At 43.3% G+C, this 20,643-nt stretch overlaps 1 protein-coding gene across 3 annotated transcripts in view; it reads right to left on the bottom strand.

Annotated features, from left to right (window-relative positions):
• Window positions 1-20,643, bottom strand: part of GUF1 (GTP binding elongation factor GUF1) — a 270,588-nt gene that overhangs the window by 206,841 nt on the left and 43,104 nt on the right. For all 3 annotated transcript variants that reach the window (XM_086962692.1, XM_086962693.1, XM_086962694.1), the window contains exon 7: window positions 8,336-8,419. In XM_086962692.1, the coding sequence (XP_086818818.1) occupies window positions 8,336-8,419 (84 nt within the window). The remainder of the gene's footprint in view (window positions 1-8,335; window positions 8,420-20,643) is intronic.

The following is a 20,643-nucleotide window of genomic DNA, read 5'->3' as shown; positions in this document are numbered from 1 at the left end:
TGGTACATTGGTCAGAAAAATTTGACTTTTGGAGGAACGGGACAGGGTTTTGTCATAATGACTCGCTGTAGGCGGTGGAATTACTCCGAACTGATAGATGGGACGAGGGAGTTTGTGAAGTTCTTTTCTATTGTGCACAATAAGCCGGCTATGGTCTCTTTGCCCTACCCCAATGTTGGTAGTAGTGTGCTGCAAAGTACTTGGGTCAATGGACAATTGTTTGTTGGATGTTACAAATTGCCCATTAGGATTATTTTCGTTCCATAGTCTGCCTGTGTTCCCTTTAAGGGTGTTGCTCATTTTGGATGCTTGAGCCTTGGACGGAGCTTTGATGACTGGTTGGATAGGACTATTGCATGCTTTAAGTGCTGTACAAAGTAGGTCTATCATGCCCCCAAGTTGGCTAACTTCTACTATAAGCTGTTTGGTCTGAGCCTTTAGATATCTATCTGGCCTGTAAATAGGTCAGTACATGAACACATAACCCTGCTAATTATGCTGTCATGGCTGGCAGGTTCGCCTTTTGATCCCTTGATACCCAGATGGTCACAGGGTTCCTCTGTGATTTCCATTAGGGGTAAGAATCTGTTTGTACATACAATGGCAGGCTCGATGACACTTGTATTGGTTGAGCTGGAACTTAGAAAAAAGGGAATGGTTACTCACTACAGGCAAAATACTTTCTTGTGCAGGTGTTTGTTGGTCCTTCACAGTAGATCTTTCACACATGTCTGCGATTGACGGGTTAACTTTTGGGGAGGTGATGGTAGTAGTGGGGGGCAGTGCATGGGCCACTTTTGAAGTACTGCAGCTCAGGCCCATTGGGGCAAGTAAAATCTCCTCACAATCACTAACCAGGTTATCAATAAGATCCATGACACAATTATTTTTACACAACATTTATTTGGATTACTTTTTTGCTTTCTTACCTCTCCTCAATAACCCCCCACATACACAGTCTGCTGCTTTTCTTTTCCCCATTGGATCGGTTCGAAGTTGTTGGACAATAGCAGTGTTGAGTTAAAATGTCAGTGGTGGAATATAGGTGACAGAGACTGAATGTTTCTACATACGACCAGGGCATGCGTCAGTAGGCTGGATTGATACTTGATACTGCTTTGGCCAGCAGCCAGAATGGTTAACAGAATAAGTATTAATATAGATCCATTACAAATAGCGTGGAAGAGAGTACCTTAAAAGTCTGGGATGGCAGTTGGAGGGAAAATGTCAGGGGGGTGGCCCTGCCCTGTCTCTTACAGGCACGGAGGGGCACAGATGGGCCCGCCCTTGGCCTGGGCACGCCCGCACTGCGGTAGCCCGCGGACGGATTTAAAGCGCCTCCTGGCACTTACTGATGACAAAAGCAGCAGGGCGCTGTGATGACAGGCAGGCTGGGTGTTGAAGTCCCACTGGACCTTGGAGCTTGATGCAACCCGAATGGCAGGTGAAAGCGGGTCCCTCACTGCGGGAACCCGCAGCCGGATTTAAAGTGCCTCCTGGCGCTTACTGATGACACAAGCAGCTGGGCGCCGCAATGACAGGCAGGCTGGGCGTTGAAGTCCACCTGGAGCTTGGTGCAACCGGAGTGGCAGGCGAAAGCGGAATTATAATCTGGCCTGTTTTTGCAATAAGAAAATGCTGCATTTGGCATAGGCTAAGGCCAAATGTAGTTTGGGTAGCAGCCATTATGGCTTGTAAAAATAAGGCCTAACTACATATTTCTTGAATTTTGTTCATTTAGGTGGCACATATGGGAATGCTTAAAGGCTAACATAAGCCTAAGTGATATGGTACAATTAAGGCTGCAACACTTTACACATTGGTACATTTGTATAGTTTTTAAAGGACATTTAAAGCGAACTATGGCTAACAAAAAGATATGAACTCCATTCTCAAGACATATATAACTAGTAGGGACAACAACAATTAGGTAAAAATGTATTTTTTTAAATTCTGTACAACATCTACTTTTATAAGAGTGTACAATTCATGTCTTCATATCTCTATCACATTTTCTCCCATCCCAGGAAAGGAGTAAATTTGCAGCTGCTCTGAGGCTCTCTCAGAACAAAAGGCCTCCTGGGCTGCATCTGCTCCTGGCAGCCACAGGGCAAGAGTTGCTTGTTCTGATCCAGTCCAAAGAACTGCATGTTCAAAATGACTGTGACACTCTTTAAAGTACAGCGTCCGCAAAGTGGCAACTTGCCTCCTGTTCTAGAAATCTGGAGTCAAAAGGAAGCAACAAAGTGTCCTAATTTGAGGCTCAGGTCTCCTACAGACTGTCAGAAGACTTACTCTCTGGAACTGAAAAGGCAGAGGGTGCTGTCAACGGATGTGTCTTGCTTTGATCTCAGAAGGGCTAGTTGTGGTTAGCTTTGGGTTGGACTAGGAGGGATAGAAAGCAAAACTTAGACAAGGATTCCTTCAGTAATCTTGCAAAAACGGTAAACAAAGCCTTGAGCGATTACTTTGATCACTAGTTAGCTGTGAGAATCAAGAACTGGTTCATATTGTTGAGAAAGAAAGGAGGTGAGTATGCAGGAAATAATGATTAGTGTAGGAAATTCAGGCATTCACTGCTGGGTTAGCCTTATATAACATTACTACTCTCAAATCATAGTGCAGCTTGAATCGGAAAAGACAAAGAATATTGCCTACTTTAAAGGAAATACTGTCTGGCTGAATGAGGACGGAGGAGAGTGATACCTTGAATCTCTGACTCTGAAAAGCCACTCTCAATCTGAGAGGTTGGTCTCTTATCAAGCTACAAGAGTATGATGGACAACGATCTGTTGATGAGGCACCAGTATGAGCAGTTGGAAATAGACATTTGAGGGTGTCCTGAATAACAGCGGGAAAGCCTTTTTCCCACCTGAACATGTGGTTTGCTGTTCCAAGAACATTACCTTGGGGTTTGGGTAGGTCTGTTGCACCAGAACAGAACTTATATAATCATTGGAACAAGTTCTGAAAGTTTAGACATTTGCTTTCACTGCTACCTTTTCAATGTGGACGTTGTCTGTCTACATATAAGTAAGCATCACATGGACCACAGCACACACAATAGCAGTACGTGCTTTCCAAATCATTTGGCATCTGGGGCTCTACTTTCAGATGAACTTAGACTGGATAAAGACTGGGAGATGGCCACTTAAAACTATAAGATACCTTTATTTGAGGTGTGAGGAAGTGCAATAGGCAGTACATATGCTTTATAGTGTATCTATAGCATCTGGAGAATGTGCGCAGTTCTGGAAACAACATCCAGTGTTGTATCCACGTACAGAGCTATTATCTGCATTGCTGTGTACACATTAGGTTTCCAATTATGTTGTATTATGGTCAATTCTACAGATACCATCTGGTGTATTGTAAACATTCCCACAGACTATCTCTTTTATATTGGGCCCAACTCACATGGCGCATCTGAAATGACAGATGACGGGGGGGGGGGGGATATAGTTTTTTTTTATTGCAACCCCGAGGGTCCAGTCAGCTAGCAGCTACATCATTTTATCACCACGATTCTTCCGGAGCCTTTATTTTTGAACTAAAGAAAAATACTCTCAGACCTTACCCAAGGTAGCTCAGTAGCAGAATAGGACCCTTGTTATCGGAGCCCAATGGCATGGGAGAATTATTTAAACCAGATCAATAGAGGGGGCAAAGCGGAATATGGAGGGAATACAACATACTGCAGGATAATAGGCCTCTTAGGGAGAGATATACGTACCTTTAGAATAGCAATTTCAAACTAGCAATTTTTTTCTGAACTGCTATTCTAGATGTATGGAAGTTTTCTTTTTAAAATAGTGATTCCCAGTAGGTCGCAAATCGTCCTACCTCATGTATAATAATGAGATCGATTGCAATTAGCGAGCCCCTAAGAATTGCCACCATCATTAGAATTGTCCCTGTCTGTGATTGCTTTTTAATAAAAACAATCTCTGTTTTTAAATGCAGCTTGTTTCCCTGTAAGGAAACTGGACTGTGTTTAAAAAGAAAAGTTACTTTTTTTGTTTCTTTGTTTAATAAGACTCAGTGGGCTTGTGATCCATTGCCTCTTCTTAAAGAAACTTTTATTCTACATTCACAAAAGGGAAGTGGTCTCTATGGGACCCTTTCCAGTTTACAAATGGGTTACCACTACCTGCTTGTAGTTGGCAAAGTACTTATGTCTTGCAACCGGAATTCGGGTGCAAAACATCAACACGTACTCTTCCAATGCAGTATTTAGAAGGGAAACCCTTAAAAAATACTTAATCGGTATTTGGTCGCATTCACAAATTGGGAACCTGCAACAGGTTTCTTATTCGCAGTTTTGGTTTCGTACGTAAAATGATTTTTTGCGGTCGCAAACGAGAAGATTCTGCAAATTGGCCTATTTGTGAATACAGAAAAGCTTAGTGCATCTGGCCCCATTGTTGCCTATTCTTGATGTGTCTACGGCAGTGTGTGCTTGTTATGATCGTACCAGCAAGGAGATAGGAAGGTGGTTGTACAATAGCATGCGTCAATCTGATCTATTCACAGTGGATATTGAGGTATTTACTGAGTGCTTAAAAGGAACAAAGCATTACCAATAGTCACAGAGCCTCTAGCATTGCATTACAGGAGGCTTGCTCACGCAGAATAGACTAAGAGTCGCCTAAAGGGTTCCACTTGTTAATTTTGGAATTTATCCCCCAATTATTCAGTTTGGAAGACAAGATTTCCTACATTAAGCTTCACCTTCTGTGAGAAGTTGGCCTGGTATATGCTGACCACTAGTTATAGTGGGCACCTTGTACCATTCCAAACAACCCTTATTGATGATTAGGTTAAAGACAAGCTTTAAAGAAAGCTATCCTAGTGGTAGCTGTAGAGAGCAGCTTTCAGGCTAAGACTTCGATGGAATGTAAAGCAGCTTGTTTTAGCAGACTATAACCTCATGAATGACCAAATGAAAGGAGAACCACACAAAGTATATATATAAAATATATGTATTTATTACTAAACACTCCCTACTAACCTCTTTATGATATTAGAGAAAAAAGCACACAATATTAAATTACTAGAACAATAGTAAATAGCACAATACACAGTGAACCCCAGGGGGAGACCAAACCATATACTAAGAAAGTGGTATAACAACGACTAGACACAGTGCCTAGAGCACGTAGAATTGCTGGGACCCGAAGGAACCACCCAAAGTAGTGACACAGGGGACCCACGGGGGACGCGTACAGTTTGAGAACACAGGCGCGAGTTCCGTACAAGGCCAGCACCCATGTGAGCACCCGAGTACTTGTGTTACCTAACCCAGGGAAGCCGGGTGCACAGGTGTCAAATGGTGTTGGGAATCTTCGTTGTTCCAATGGCGTGATGCTTGAAAGTGCTGCTGCTGTGAAGAGGAAAAGTGTCCGGTGTGATCTAAGCCTGGATCGAAGCTCAGAAGACCCTGAAAGCAGAGGAGAGAGTGTCTGGGTCACTTGCCAGAGACCAGGGGCTCGGTAGACGAATGCCCAACGATGTCGGATGCTTCAGGTGAGAAGAGGTGAAGCTTGACTCTGCAGCCATGGGGACCAGTCGATGTCAAGGACGACCAAAGTACGCAGGCGAGATTTACTACGAAGGATGTTGAGTGCTGGGGGGGTCAGTGTCCAGATTGAACACAAACAAGCCTTGGCAACTGCAACCCACACGGTCCGAGAAAAGATGCTTTGGTGAGGACCAGCAAGGTCCTGGGAGCTCCCCAAGCAATGGAGAGTCTGGGCACGTCTAGAGAAACCAGGTAACCCACTGAAAGTTAAAGTTGCCTTCACAGGGATCCACAGGTCAACGGACCAGGGATCGCGAAGGGACCTCAAGAGGAATCATAAAAAACCCGCCCAGGGAAAACTTGTGGAGTGTAGGCCGGTAATCCTCAGTGGAATCACTAGTCGGGGTCTGGACTACAAGTAGCCCAAAGCACAGCTTCAGGGGTCGCCAGAAAGCAGATGTTTCTGCAAATGGACACAGTGCCCAGGGGTTCGGGTTGCACGGTCCCCACGAGCGATTCGGGTCTCAGGTTTGCTGAGCACACTAGTTGACCTCGGGGACACTTGCAAACCCACCTCCTGTATTGCAAAAGTCTTCGGAGTCCTCGGGAGTTTCGGAGTTACAAACCGGTCACATGAGTCTTCGGTGCCTACTTAGCAGGGGAGTAACTCCTTTACTCCAAGGGAGATTCTTCAGTCATCCAACGCAGTGTAGATAGTCTAAGTACTTGGTTTCTGTAGCAGAGCCTCGTCCAGGTAAGTCTAAAGTCCTGTAGCCAGGGTTCCTACTTTATACCCAAGGAAGGGGTGGGAAAAACTCTGAGTACCCAACTATGGGAGGGTCAGGACAGAGGGGTGGCTACACCTCATGTCCTTCGTACAGTTGTGTGCCACAGCAGGAGTAAATGGCTCCTGCAACCGGTTTGAGCTGGACAATGCACAGGAATACCAAATATGCCCCCAGTGCAGACATCAAAGCACTCGCAGAGTGCACCCACCCAGTCCAAATACACTAAAGCCTGTCTGGGAGGTGGTCACACCTCCCTGTGACAGGAAACCTATTGTCCAGCCTCCCCTGCCGGAGTTTCATCCAGCAGCAGGAGGGCAGACTCGTGTCTGTGGCTGGCAACATCCATCTTGTGATGCCAGGGTCGAGAAAGCTGGTACCGGGTGTGGTCATATTTCTGCCTCTAGGAGGGGGAATCATACCTCCAATTCCAAGGTGTTTGACACCAAACACAACAGGTTTCTGTGCAGCCGTTTTAAAGTTAGCATTTACCGCGAGGTTATAATGCACTTAAGAGTATATGGTATGGCTGCATCACAGAACATCCCTGGAGAATAGATTCCGAAAGGCTGCAGAGGGGCTCTGCTCATGCATGGGCACCCTCTAACATAAAACCCAGCACCCTGCCTTCAGGATTGATAACGCCTGCCATAGGGGTGACTGATAGGTTTATATGTGCAGTGATAAGGTAGATATAGTGAACCTATATCTAAATAAGGGGTGCATGCACCACCTTACGCAGGTTGCAGTAGCAGACCTGTGGTGTGAATTTTAGTTGCCTCTCGGGGGTGGCATAATACATGCTGCAGCCCCCGGGAGGCGTCTGGGGTAACTATGCCCTGGGTATATAGTATACCATATACTAGGGACTCATAAGGGTTTCCCAGAATCCAATTTGGAGTGTACCTAAAGTACATGGTCAACCAATTTAGGGAGAAAGCAGATAGACTGGGGTCATGATTAGCAGGAGCCCAGTCAAACTAAGTCGAGAACCAGCAAAACACCAGGAAAAAATGGGGGTAACCATTAAGTCCGATTCCACCTTCCTACACTTTCTAAATAATCTTTTGCTGTCTAATAATAAAACAATCATTTTCACTGCCTCACGTACTTCATCCCTTGTTGTCAAACAAAATATCACTCTGGTGTTAAAAATAAAAATCACAGCGCGTTGGGAAGCCTCATGTCCAAGTAGCAAACATTGTAAATTAGGACAGCAAATGATGGAATGACAATTGCCATTTCAACTGACGAGGGCTATCACTATCAAATGGTCAGTTGGTGCCAAAACCTAAAATGCATGATATATATATTCTCTTAATACAAGTCAATCAAATATAATCACGTGACAGAAACTTTCTACTATCAGCAAAACCATATCTAGTATGCATGTGGAAAGACTTCCCCGAAGAAGTGAAGAACAGCCGTGAGAAGATTTTCACATGCCTCTTAGCCTCACTGTTCTCACAAAAACCTGGCAAAATACTACTTGCCAGGTTTGAAAGTGAGTTTACGTTTATATGAAATGTGCAAGGCACAACCCGAAGGCTTACTAGAAATTTAGCAAGCATATCCAGGAAGCCTCAAACTAATACAAAACAGTAGCCTTGCTTGATTCAAATGTTTAATTAATTCATGCCTTTAGATGCAGATTTTAACACGACATTATAAGAGGTATATTATTACAATACAGACACGAGTTTAAGTTTGTTTTCGCACTTGTCATCAGCATTCTACGACAATGCTGCGGTTGCTAGTGTGTGCCCATTCTCGCCCACTGGACCGGATGTGCACTCTAAATAATGACATTTCCATAAGTTCAATCAGCTTTCACCTTGCTTCAGCCTGATATGCTGTGTTGTTGCCAAAACTCAAGAAAAACCTCTGTAAACAGAGCTTCACTTTATTCACATAATTAAGACCGACCTATTCAATACATATTAAGGTTACACCTTAAATAAACAACTTGCAAAACACCTACAACATTCTTTAAATAAATTATGAAAAACAGTTTTTGTAAACATCTTACCCGAATACACTCCTCTCGTGGAATGTCAAACACCTTTTCAATTTGTTTCTCAACTCTTTCTGGATCTGCGTTCTTCAAGTCGATCTACAGAAAACATTTGAAAATGTTAAACTAAAAATAACAGGTACCTTGTCACGCAACAGATAGATGAGGGTCGCTCACATGGTGTGAGATAGCAATGTGTGGTGACGTTTCTTCATCACTACCACGTGCATATTAATAAATAGTTCAGTTAGTAGATTCTATAGTAGTAACCAGAGGTCAACCTGTCCCTGGAGTTGCTTTACCCATGCTGTGCATTTATGTTGATCACGTCCTTACACGTTCTCTCTACAGAAAGGCTCATACCAGCCACTACTGGATGTTCTGGTCCCAAAACCATCAGTATATAGCAGAATAAACTCAATAGGAGATGTTGTTGAAGTTGTCAACTGATTATATGGCCATGCATATTTAGCAGCCACAAACATTCAACTTCTTCCACCTGCTTTCCTGGCGGTTTCCACATTTCACTGTATCGGCTGTCCACCCAGCACAAACTCATTCTCCAACAATGAGATGTTCAACTTTGTCAAAGCAGCTTCAACCAGATACGTTAACAACATCCTCTTAGAAACCTTCTATCTCCTAGGAGATTAATATGAAACACCATGAGGAAGGATGTCCTCTTTTGACAATTATCTGCTCTTCATTCTGCTTACCACAACGCTGGACCTTCTATGCATCTCTATGACAAGCTTCACCTGCGTCCTACTACAACATGTAGACTGGACTGTCCATGCCAACATCCTATTATGCCTACTATACACATTGCCAGCCCAAGCTATCAAGAACAATGATTGATTTCTTTGACATAAGCCACCTGTGACAGCCTGAGGTCCTGACACCCAACAGTATAATAATGGATGATGAAGAGATAGTGAAGACAACTTCCTCCCTCCGTCTTGATGAGTTTACCCCAGTGTCTTTAGAAGAAACTGCTAAAGCTATTCTAGCCAGCAAATCGGGTTCCCCTTTCGATCCCTGTCCCCCTCCGGTATTGCATCACTTAATAGAGATGGCTAATCCTATGATTAACAATATCATCAATTCCTCTCTAGCAACAGCAAGCATCCCTAACGATTGGAAATTGGCAGCTGTTAAGCCACTCCAAAAAAAGGCCCTTGCCGATCCTACTACCCTTTCCAACCTACGCCCCATCTCCTTGTTGCCCATTCTATTTAAGCTGACTGAAAAGTTTGTCAATAGTCAACTGACTAACTTTTTGGAGAAGAATGATGTTCTCCACCCCAATCAGTCAGGATTTCGGTCAGAACATTCTACCGAATCAGCCCTATTATACACAGCTGAAACTTTAAGAACAGCAATGGACCAAGGAAAACAGGCTGTCCTAATCCTACTTGACCTGTCGGCAGTCTTTGATACCGTGTCCCATAACATCTTATTAGACCGGTTGGCTGCCGCAGGGGTAGGAGGACAGGTGTTGGCCTGGTGTAGGAACTTCCTTACTGACAGACGCCAAATAACAGTTCTAGGCCCATATCAATCTGAGGCTAAAAACGTCAGCTCAGGGGTGCCACAGGGCTCCAGTTTGAGCCCTGTCCTTTTTAATCTATATATGGCACCTCTGATGAACCTGATCGCGTCATTCAGGATCAGTTCTATCTCATACGCTGACGACACCCAACTGATTTTGGTGCTGGACAAGGAACGGCCAGGTGCCGAGGAAGACCTTAGGGACTGTCTTGCAGCAACATTTAAATGGATGAACAACAACCATTTAAAGTGCAACGCCGGTAAAACGGAAATTTTACCTGTAGGGACAAATAATCCCTTTTCCCCTATAGCATGCTGGCCATTAGATGCTGAAGTGCCACCCAACACAATTGCATCTGCCCGTAACCTGGGCATAAAATTTGATAACAACTTATCCTTCAAACCCCAGGCTGTAGCAGTAGCAGGCATGTGCTTCCAAATCATTAAAGCACTCAGGAAGTTCTTTGATCTTCTCCCTCTCTCGGCAAGGAAAACAGTCGCAGTAGCCTTAATTAATTCTAGGCTAGACTACTGCAATGGACTTTATGTTGGAGCAAATAAGATCATTCTCCACAAATTGCAGATGGTCCAAAACGCGGCAGCCCTCCTTGTACTGCGTTTGCCCCGTAGATCGTCAGCCTCAGCAGCCTTAAACACTCTACACTGGCTGCCAATAGGGAAGAGAATCCTATTCAAACTTCTCCTAATCACTTTCAGGGCATTCCACCAACGCGGACCAACCTACCTACGAAGGGGGTTTAAAAGATACTATCCAGCGCGCTGTTTGAGATCCGCATGCCAGAACCTACTCTCTACACCCCATTTCAAACAGACCACTAAGGGTGGCAAATCCATCTTTGTACTGGGAACTAAGGCCTGGAATAAACTTCCCCTTTCCCTGCGGTCTCTTTCTCAAGAAGCTTCCTTCAGGAAGGCATTGAAAACCTGGATTTTCTCTTTGCCTGACGCCGTGTGCAGGACTCTGGTGTAACGTGTGTGCAGAGATCAGGACATCCTTTTCCTTTTCCAACTCTCCATCCGAGTTGTGTAAGCGCCAAGATACTCCTTGGAGTGGAAGTAGCGCGGTAGAAATGTCCATTACATTACATTACATTACACATGTGAACCAAAACTGAGGTTTGAAACCCTCAAGTTGACAGTAGATGCCACACCTCACTCATGCCCCACTCCATGAAGGCAATTTCTGGGGAAGATTATTGGAAGGCAGTCTAGAATTAACTTCATGATACGATCCAAAGTAGCGCCCTCAGTCAAGACTCCTTGTCTGGATTATTTACACTCAAGTTTAATAAGGAGAACAAAATCTCTCCATAGCCTTCAAGACCACCAAGCCTACTTGACATCCTCTCCTCACAAAGGGGCTGCAATGGCAGGACACCTATAGATGATCCCAACTCTACAGCCTCTCATCAGAGACCTTCAAATTCTGTTTACAAGCCCTGAGATTCCCTACAGTCCACATCCAGATTAATCTGTACACAAACAAAATATAACTCGGTCTGAAAGTATGCAATCAATAATCTGATGGAAAATATAAGCTTTGAGGTCCTAAGCCTACCTCAATTTCAGCTCCATCAAGATGAATGTGTGCTAATTGCAGTAATTAGAAATAACTGTAAACAAATCCACATTTCTGCACTGTGGGAAGCATGGTACCGGCAATGGAGCAACAATGCTTACCTGTGTGGTGCTTAGAGCAGGGACTAGTTACACCAACATGATTGCAGATGGGCTGAGGCCCAAACTCTCTTCCTTGGAGCCACATTCAGGACAGCTCAAGTTGAGGTGAAAGAAACCTCGCACAGACATATGTTTGTGTAGCCTAATTATTCTATAGGGCATATTAATGTGAGAGGACAGTGAGAATATAAGATTTCAGCTATCGTATATTTGATGGCAGGTTACTCTGTTTGTTCAGGTAGAAGAGTTACTCTATTAATGACTAATCGTGGGAGCCTGCCTCAGCTGTCTATGCTCCAATAATGATCCACAGGTTTTTTCAGAACAAACCCACTAAGTCTGGCACCCTGGGAATGAGGTATATTGTTATGAATTCCACTGCTCCAGGTCAAGGGTAGCAGGGTACCAGACAATGGAGCGGCTGGGCCTACACGTGCAGTTTTTGGAGCTGCAGCTTGCCACATCAGCATGATTGCGGGTGTACTGAGGCCCACACCCAGGCAGTGGACAGAACGTAAGGCATTCTGACAGCTTAACAGTCTGTTGGCCTGCGGGGCATAGTTACTGTGGTGCCCGTCTTTGAAGTTTGCATTGCATCCCAGACAGTTAAAGACTTTGCAAACATGTCTGGGTGTTTCTCGTTCCGTGTTTCTCATTCCATGTTACTCTCCCCTTTTTCCTCCCCTTCATCTGTCTCCTGCTCTTCTTATTACTTAGCTGTTGCCTCAGTTAGTTTTCCCATGAGCTAGTCTTCTAGTTCTGGTCTGTTCAAGCATTTCATCTCTCCATCTCTGCTGCACACTCCTGTTCTCCATCAAGACCTTCCTAGATGTTCCAGAAGATTTTTTGTTGTTGTTGTGTCAAGAGCTATTTCCTCCTTGATGGCAACTTCTTTTGGGGACACAATTCTGGGGGCATTTATATCTGGAATTTTGACTTCTGGAAGGGATTGTCCATATTGCAGAGTCAAATCCTCCAGGATAAAGAGACAAACTTAATGCTTCAACTTAGAAATCAGAGGAATCTGACAGACTTTACAAAAACAGCAACAACAAAGATGGAAGGAAAGAGAATGGTATGCTAAGACGTGGCTCCGATGCTCACAGGGCCACAACTCTCAATGTATACCTCACTGTAGAGGCCTACACAGTCCAAGCCAGTCTGGATTGTGTTCCCAAGTGGAGGAGACTTGACCTGGCAATGTTTATAATGGGGCAAGACTTAGACTGAATTGCATATAGCTGGTGTAAGACATTTGAGTATTAGTTGAAGGGGTGATAACCCACTTCAAATAATAATCACAATTGTTGTAAGGGTGAATCACTTTAGTCACTAAATACATTTGTACTTAACCCTTTTATAGCTAGGCACAAAGCAGTCAAGCTTAACTTAGAAGTAATGTATAAAGTGTTTATGCAGCACTTAAACAGTTAAAGTGAAAACTCAACACATCACAAATCCCAAACCAATTTAGAAAAATATTTTAATAAATAAAATAACAGAACAATGACAAAAGAATTCAAGAATTAGAACCAGAGGTATGAATTTGTAAAGCTTGAAGTAAAGTAGAGCCAAAAAGCACAAAACGCCAACTGTGCTAGGCCAGGTAAAAGTCAAAAGCTAAGTCCAATCACAATCTCTGATCAGATACGTGGACCAGATTGGTCCCGGTGGAAAGTTTACTTTCTGACTAGCATGCTTTTCTGGTGAAATAATGGTTGTCAAAGGAAATACTGTACCCGAATTGAGGCTCGATAATAGCGGGCTGCTGAAGAGCAGGGTCCTGGTGTGGTTATCACAAAAGCACAAAAGTTCAAAGCAAGCGAAGTGCGAAGTCCAAAGTCCAGGAAAGGCCTTGACATCGATCACATGCTGCCAAGCATCTGTCCCAGTAAAGCCCTTTAAATTTGGACTTAAAATCTTTTCTGGAAGATGGATCTCCTTCACAGGGGAAAACTTTCAAGTTGAGGCTTACCAGCAATTCAACAGCTCCGGTTTGGACAGCAAACAGTCTCAATCGGTTCTCCAGGCAGAAACTTGGCAAAAAGTTTCCAAAATCATTTTTTTGCAGTTTGGGGACAGAAGAAGTACACTAATTCCAGGCAAGGGCCCAGCAACATGCTCCATGACAGGACCAATTGGAATAAGTCAGTTGGTAGAAACAGGGAAAGAGGCCTCTGGAAGTTTGTTGTGTCACTGAAGCTCAAATAGCAGATCAGCCAATTGATTCTTGGAGTCAATTCTGAGTCTCTGGGTTCAAGGCAGACAGGTCCAGTCTTCCCTAAGATTCTTAAGACAGCACATCAGTCCTTCTGGTTCTTCATAGGTACAGGAGTGTTCTAAGGAGAAGTCTGTGGGTTCCACATTTATGCCTAGTGCCAGCCTGGGTAGAGTGTAATGATTGTTCCACTCCCAAACTATTTCTGGGAATTTCCTCCCCTCCCACTTGGTTTGGTGCCAGTCTGACTAGAGCACACAAATGGGAGGCAGGCCTAGATGTGCCAGTAACAGGTTAGGCATCTTCTGAAGCGCAGGGAAAGTTCTAGGAAAGGCCCTCAGGCATTCTGGCAAGGATGAAGACCCTCTACCCACACCCAGAGCCATTTGCCCACCGTCTGGATGCAATACACGTCTGACCACAGGTGAGCCGTCAAATTAAAGCTGGAAACTGGCAGGAAAGCTTTTTGGTTTTTGGCAGGAAAATGATATGTAATTTCCAAAATAGTAATATAAAACCCAACCCAACCATTAATTTGGATTTTAAATTACTATTGAAATGAGTCCTTAAGATATTGTTCTTGCTATTCCCAATCTGCCCCAGTAAAGCCCTTTAAATTTGGACTTAAAATCTTTTCTGGAAGATGGATCTCCTTCACAGGGGAAAACTTTCAAGTTGAGGCTTACTAGCAATTGGACAGCTGCGATCTGGACAGCAAACACAGTCTCAAACGGTTCTCTTGCTATTCCCAATCTGAATTCACGTATCAAATGTAATAGTGTAAACCAGTGTTAACCTTTGGGAGACCCAGCCGTGCAAAAGTGAAAAACGACGTATGAGGTTTTTCACTGCCAGGACATGCAAACCATTAAATCTAAACGTCCTACTTTTAAATACCACACGATCTGCCCTGTGTGCTTTTAAGGCCTACCTTAGAGGTGACTTATAAGTATTAAAAAGGCTGGCTTAGACCTGGCAAAAGATTTATTTTGTCAGCTCAAAATGGTAGTTTATAACTGTAGTGGTCAGCCTGGAGACATGTTTTACAGTGCAACTGAGTGGTTGGCACAATTAGAGCTGTGACCCACCTGTATCATTTAATTTGCAGTTCTTAGGTTCCTATATACTGGGGACTTACAAGAAAATGAAATGTGCCAGTCAGGTGTACACCATTTTACCATGTTAAAAAGGGAAGGCACAAACCTCTAGTTAGCTAGAGTAAAGGGCACAGTCATATGGCCAACAAAAACGGGTTCAGCAAAGGTAAAAAAATCCTGGGTTACACTGCAGGAAGGACAAATTTACAACATCTGGTCTTTGTCTAGAGTGGTACAAAGGGGAAAACACAACAGACTGGAATGCATCCCTGGCTGATCTAATGTGGCTGAGAATATTTTGAGCATTTCTTTCATCCCTTCCATGTTTGTTGCTGCAAAGGACAGGCATAAGGCTAAATAACAGAGAAGGATTTTCAGAGCCTCACTCATTGATTCAGTGACACCATCAGCTCTTGTAGCGTTCTAATCTAGGACCCTGATCGATACTGTGACCTTATGCCCCTATTCGGCTATAAATCCATTTATTCCCTATATTGGCATAACCGTTCAAGTGCAATATTCAGAAACTCGTCTCTGGCCTCACACGAACAGAGCCACATTTCAGAATAGCTTTCTCTGCCACTTCCTTTGCAACCAATTAGTGCAATGACATAGCAGAAGTTACTATCTGAGATTCCTAGATTAACACTCTGAGTTCTTCAACAAGATAAAAACTCATCAACCTGGAAATCCCCGCTTGCTGTGTTTTGATTAGTAATAGAACTCTAATGAGCACTGATAGACGATCACTTCCTAGTGACATCTTTATTGACGTCTTATGTCCAAAAACTTACGTCAAACAAGGCACCTTTCAGGTATAAATATTACCAACGTTGCCTTAAGCAAACGCTGTGTTGCTGATGTTGCTGCTGAAGCTATCAATGCCATCGCTGTGTTGCTAGCTGTCATGCTGATGATACCATAGCTGCTATCGCTACTGCTATCGCTGCTAACTAGCGAACGATGGTGTGGTGAACTTAGGAGCTGAACAGCCGTCCCCTGCAAAGAGCCCAGCAGATGCAATATGCCCGCGGACGCTGCCCCTCCTCCTCCTCCTCGACGCGCTGAGAAGAGACGCTGTCTTTCTCCTGCAGAGAAATCCAGCTCCGGCGTTTCTAGTCTACCCTTGCGGGTGACTGGGCTATCGACCCCCTGAAGGAGATACCAGACCTCCATCATTCTATTCCAGAGGTATGGTGTTGACTAAACCCTTAGAGAGAATTCTTGAAGCAAACCTTGGCAAAACCAACTTAAACTCCCCTCCCAAGTATTAGGCTTAGGTCAGGTACACTGGGGTAGGCGTAGTTAGAAGCACCAGTTGAGTATTTTAGCCTAATGTATATATGAATGTATATATGCTTTATTCCTTTTAAACCATTGTATGGCTAAGAAACCATATCAATGCTTTTACAGTATTATTTCGCAATACTTATCTTACTGTACGTACTTTTTATAATAACAAGTCTTGCAACTGTGGCAATTAATTTCTCTTGTACGAGAAGAAAGACTGTTCAATAAATGTTACCCTTTATTGAAAACGCCCGTCTCTCTATTCTCTACATATTGTGAAAGTAAACTGCACAACCACTGACTGAGTAAAATAACTGTCTATTGTTTCACACGACCCTAGAGATTGACTCTTGATTTGAGGAGCAAAGTTGTCATGTTGCACGGTTGTTGGAAAACTGAATCCCTTCTTGGCTGTGCGAAGGAAGCTGATCACTTCCTATTTCAGTCAAGAAAGTTTCCAGTGACCTCTGAGCTAGTTGGTAACAACCCCAATTAAGTTTAGCATAGTCAGTAGAGGCCTGGAAGATCCGCACTTCTACGTCGATACTACTGTTTATGTTATTCCAATGCGCAGGGCCTATTGGGAAAATAGGAACTACACTACATGGCGCCCAAACGTTTGGTAAGGCGATAAACTAACGCAAGACGTTAGAGTAACTCAGTCGTGCATTTTTCACACAGACCCCATTCTCCCATAAATACTCCAATAGACGTCTGGAGTGGGTGAAAGGTTAAAATCCGCCCGAACTCAGTAGGAAGAGATTCCTATGTAAAGCTCTGGTTTATTCAACGTTGAAGGATACAGTGTTCCAAAATATTGTGCACCTAATCTTTGTCTCCTTGGAGACCTACTCTGCAAAGCCTGCATTTATAAAATGTCAGTAGAAAACAACGGAACTGATGCCGCAGCAGATGCGACTCAGCAGGGTCCCGACGGGACTACTGAACCGGGTGCAATAATCATCCCGGCACATTTAAGAAAGTCTATAACGTTAAAACTTATAGAAAACGGACTGACACCACAAGGTGGTACAGTAATTTTCGTGATAGAGGCACACGAATATCGGCAGACAGAGGTATTCTATTCATGGATAAACTTTCCAGCGGCAAACGCTAGAACAAAAGAGTTTCCCTATTACAAAATAGAGAAACCTCCGGATGAGTACGCTCCTTTCGAGGAGATTGAAATCCCACTAAAATTCCAAGAGCACCTGCTCTGGTTTAATGGCGCCCTAAAACATAATGATCATATTACCAGGCTCGTTCCACTAGGTAGACCAGGAGCAACGTGGCCGGTTCTAGCCAGCTACACACCACACCCGGACATTGCAAAAATGTCAAAAGAAGAGCTGTTAATACAGCTAAAAACATTAATAAAAATACATAGGCAATTAGTGCAATATGTAATGCGGACTGCAACAGTCCAACCAGCTGTTAATGTACCACAGCTGACCCCTCATCAGTGGAACACTAATAAAATTACACCACAGAACATACAATCATGTCTTGGTAAAACACCCGTAAAACGGGAACAAATTCCTTTCTGGTTAGCACAGAAAATCACCCAAATAGAGGCAGTATTTCCGGATACTACCCCTATCGAGAAACACTGAATCTTGACCATCTGCCTTCCTATGGGAATCGCACCACACATGGAGGACTGCGACACTTGGGGTACAGTCTTTGCTTCCATTTACACAAAAACACATGGTGTTCCGTCTATGGCGGTAATACCAGAAGTGCTAAAACAGATTCAAAATGAATACGGTCCTGAACCTGCTTTAACTCTTGGTATGAAATTACTGAAAGACTTCAAGCAGGTCTCGGCTATATTATTAGCCAATATAAAGGGAGAAGCAGCATCTGTGGCGATCCGCCAGAAGTTGAAGGAAACAGATATATCAAATCAGCCAATTGAGCTTTCCAAAATCATAGAGAAATGCTATGAAGAATTAGGTAGAGACAGCTTGGGTGGGAAACCAGTAAAGCCCCAACTGCTCGAAAACCCTGAAAAATTATTTATTAAAAATAATTCAAACACTCCTAAAAAGAGCTGGGATGGAAATAAACAATCCACTCCCAAGGAAAAAGTTTTCCAGTCCAGAGGAAGGTCTCCTCTACGGAGGGAAAGAACTCCGACACGAGAACACCAGTCTCCCCAGAGGGAGCCCTCTGAGAAAAGATACAACCTTAGAAATAGGGATAATTTGAAGAAGCCTGATAGATATCAAAGTATTGATACACGTCCCTCTCGATCTTTTTCGCAGAAATCGGAAAGAAGAGGACGGTCAGACCCAGGAGAGCACACCAAGTCCAAAGACAAGGAACCTGCTCAGAGTAAAAAATCTCAATTTCCAAAAAAGAAGGTAGCCAGTATTAGAGTAATCAACCATGCCGAGAATACTGAGGACACAGTTGAAAAACGGGGAGTGGGCACAGACAATGTTAGACAGTGCAGCAGAAATCACTATAGCCCGCAAGATCTTGAGGAGTCATCTGGAGACAGTGGACACGAATGAATACATTCAGGTTGAAACTGCCGACACCAGACTTAGCGAGCCCCATAAAATATACGAAATAACATTGCGTATAGAGGGTGATGAGACTAGGAAAATAAAGGGTCTATTTTGGGATAAACTCTCAAAAGGCTATGATATTCTGTTAGCTGAAAAAGATTGGCCCCCGGAGTTTGTCAGGGAGTGCCCTCATGGCGAAGAAATGATTATGCCTGCCTTCTCGAATCACATTCCGATTCACAAAAAATATACTTATGCAAGGAAATGGGCAGTAGCCCAGGCACCGGCATTATATAAAAATCATGAAGGATGGGATGAGGACTCACCTCCCCACAACATCCAGTTAAAAAGTGAACCAACTGCCCAACTGCAGTATCCCATTAAGCAAGAAGCTAAAAAACAAGTCAGGGAGATCTTAGATCAACTTGAATACCAGGGGGTGATTGAAACATGCACCTCTCAAATGAACAATCCTTTGTTTCCTGTCTCCAAACCAGACAATTCATATCGTCTAGTTTTGGACTACAGACACCTTAATGCATGTTGCAAAACTTTTGCAGTACAAAACTCGCATAGTGCAGCCCTAATGAACAACATAGTTAGGAAAAAGTATAAAACAACATTAGACATATCTAATGGTTTCTTTTGTCAAAATATTGCACCAGAAAGCAGATACTTGACCGCTTTCTCAGCATTTGGGTCGCAAAAAAATTTCTGTCGATTCCCACAGGGGTTCAAGAACAGCCCAGGACTATTCTCAGCTAGAGTAACAGAGTTACTACAAATATATGATGATGAGGCATTATCTTACGTAGATGATATCTATCTCACAGACAACGACTTGGATACTCACTTGAAAAGAGTGAACACCATTATACTTGGGTTCGCAGCAGAGGGTTACAAATTCAACTTTAAAAAGTCTCGAATTGCCCATCGGACAGTACTATTCTTAGGATATGAATTATCAAGTGAAGGAAAAAGCCTAGCGGACAACTTCTTAGAGAAGTGCGCTGTACTCCAAGCTCCAAAAACGCTGAAGAATTTACAATCCATACTAGGTTTTCTGAATTTCGGAAGAACATACATTCTAAATTACGCAGAGAGGGTTAAACCTCTCTACGAACTAATAAAACCTGATTTTAAACAAATCAATTGGACTCAAAAACACACAGAAATTTTGAGATCACTGCAAACAGACATGTTAGCAAAAACAAAATTAGATACACGTGACAACACACGCGATCTTGTAATCCGAGTCATCCCAGGAAGATGCGGATTCACGTACCTGACATCTAATGAGGGAGAAAAGGTACCAATTTCAATTAAATCTCATTTGTACACACAAGTAGAAGAAACATTCAGTCACACAGAAAGAACTGTGAAAGCAGTGCAAATTGCATTAGCCAATGAACGAGAACTAGCACATGGCAAAAGGATTAATATCCTCACAGCAGAATCCGCCTTCGAGGCGCTATTCAGCCCAGTAAACCTGCCTACAGTGTCACTAGATCCAAAATGGATAGAGTGTGTAGATTCTTTAGGAGCGGAAGATGTGAAATACTATTTCGCCCCGCAAGTCGAAGAACTGAATGATTTGGAATATGAAGAAGAATATCCTCTGCCAATCGAACTTCTGCCTCTCCCACAATACGCCTGTATAATCTATACAGATAGATTTGTACAGCATTTCAACGTAGAGAGCAAATCCTACGATGCAGCCTGTGCGATTGTTAAAGGTCGTTGGCTGTGCGGTAAATTCAGACCGAAAGTAACAAAAACTGAATCAGTAAGAAACTGTTCGGCTCGGAGAGCTGAAATCAAATCTTTAAAGATGGCGCTCGAAAATGCAGAACGTGAATTCCCGACACTTATCGTGTGCGATTCTCATTTTTGCGTCAACTCTTACAATAATAAACTGCAGAGTTAGATTGAAAACGATTACAAAGATGA

The sequence above is a fragment of the Lissotriton vulgaris genome, chromosome 3_1, assembly GCF_964263255.1.
Source record: "Lissotriton vulgaris chromosome 3_1, aLisVul1.2, whole genome shotgun sequence".
NCBI classification, from domain to species: domain Eukaryota; kingdom Metazoa; phylum Chordata; class Amphibia; order Caudata; family Salamandridae; genus Lissotriton; species Lissotriton vulgaris.
The sequence above is the reverse complement of the archived record's forward strand: the minus strand, read 5'-3'. Positions and strand labels throughout refer to the sequence as shown.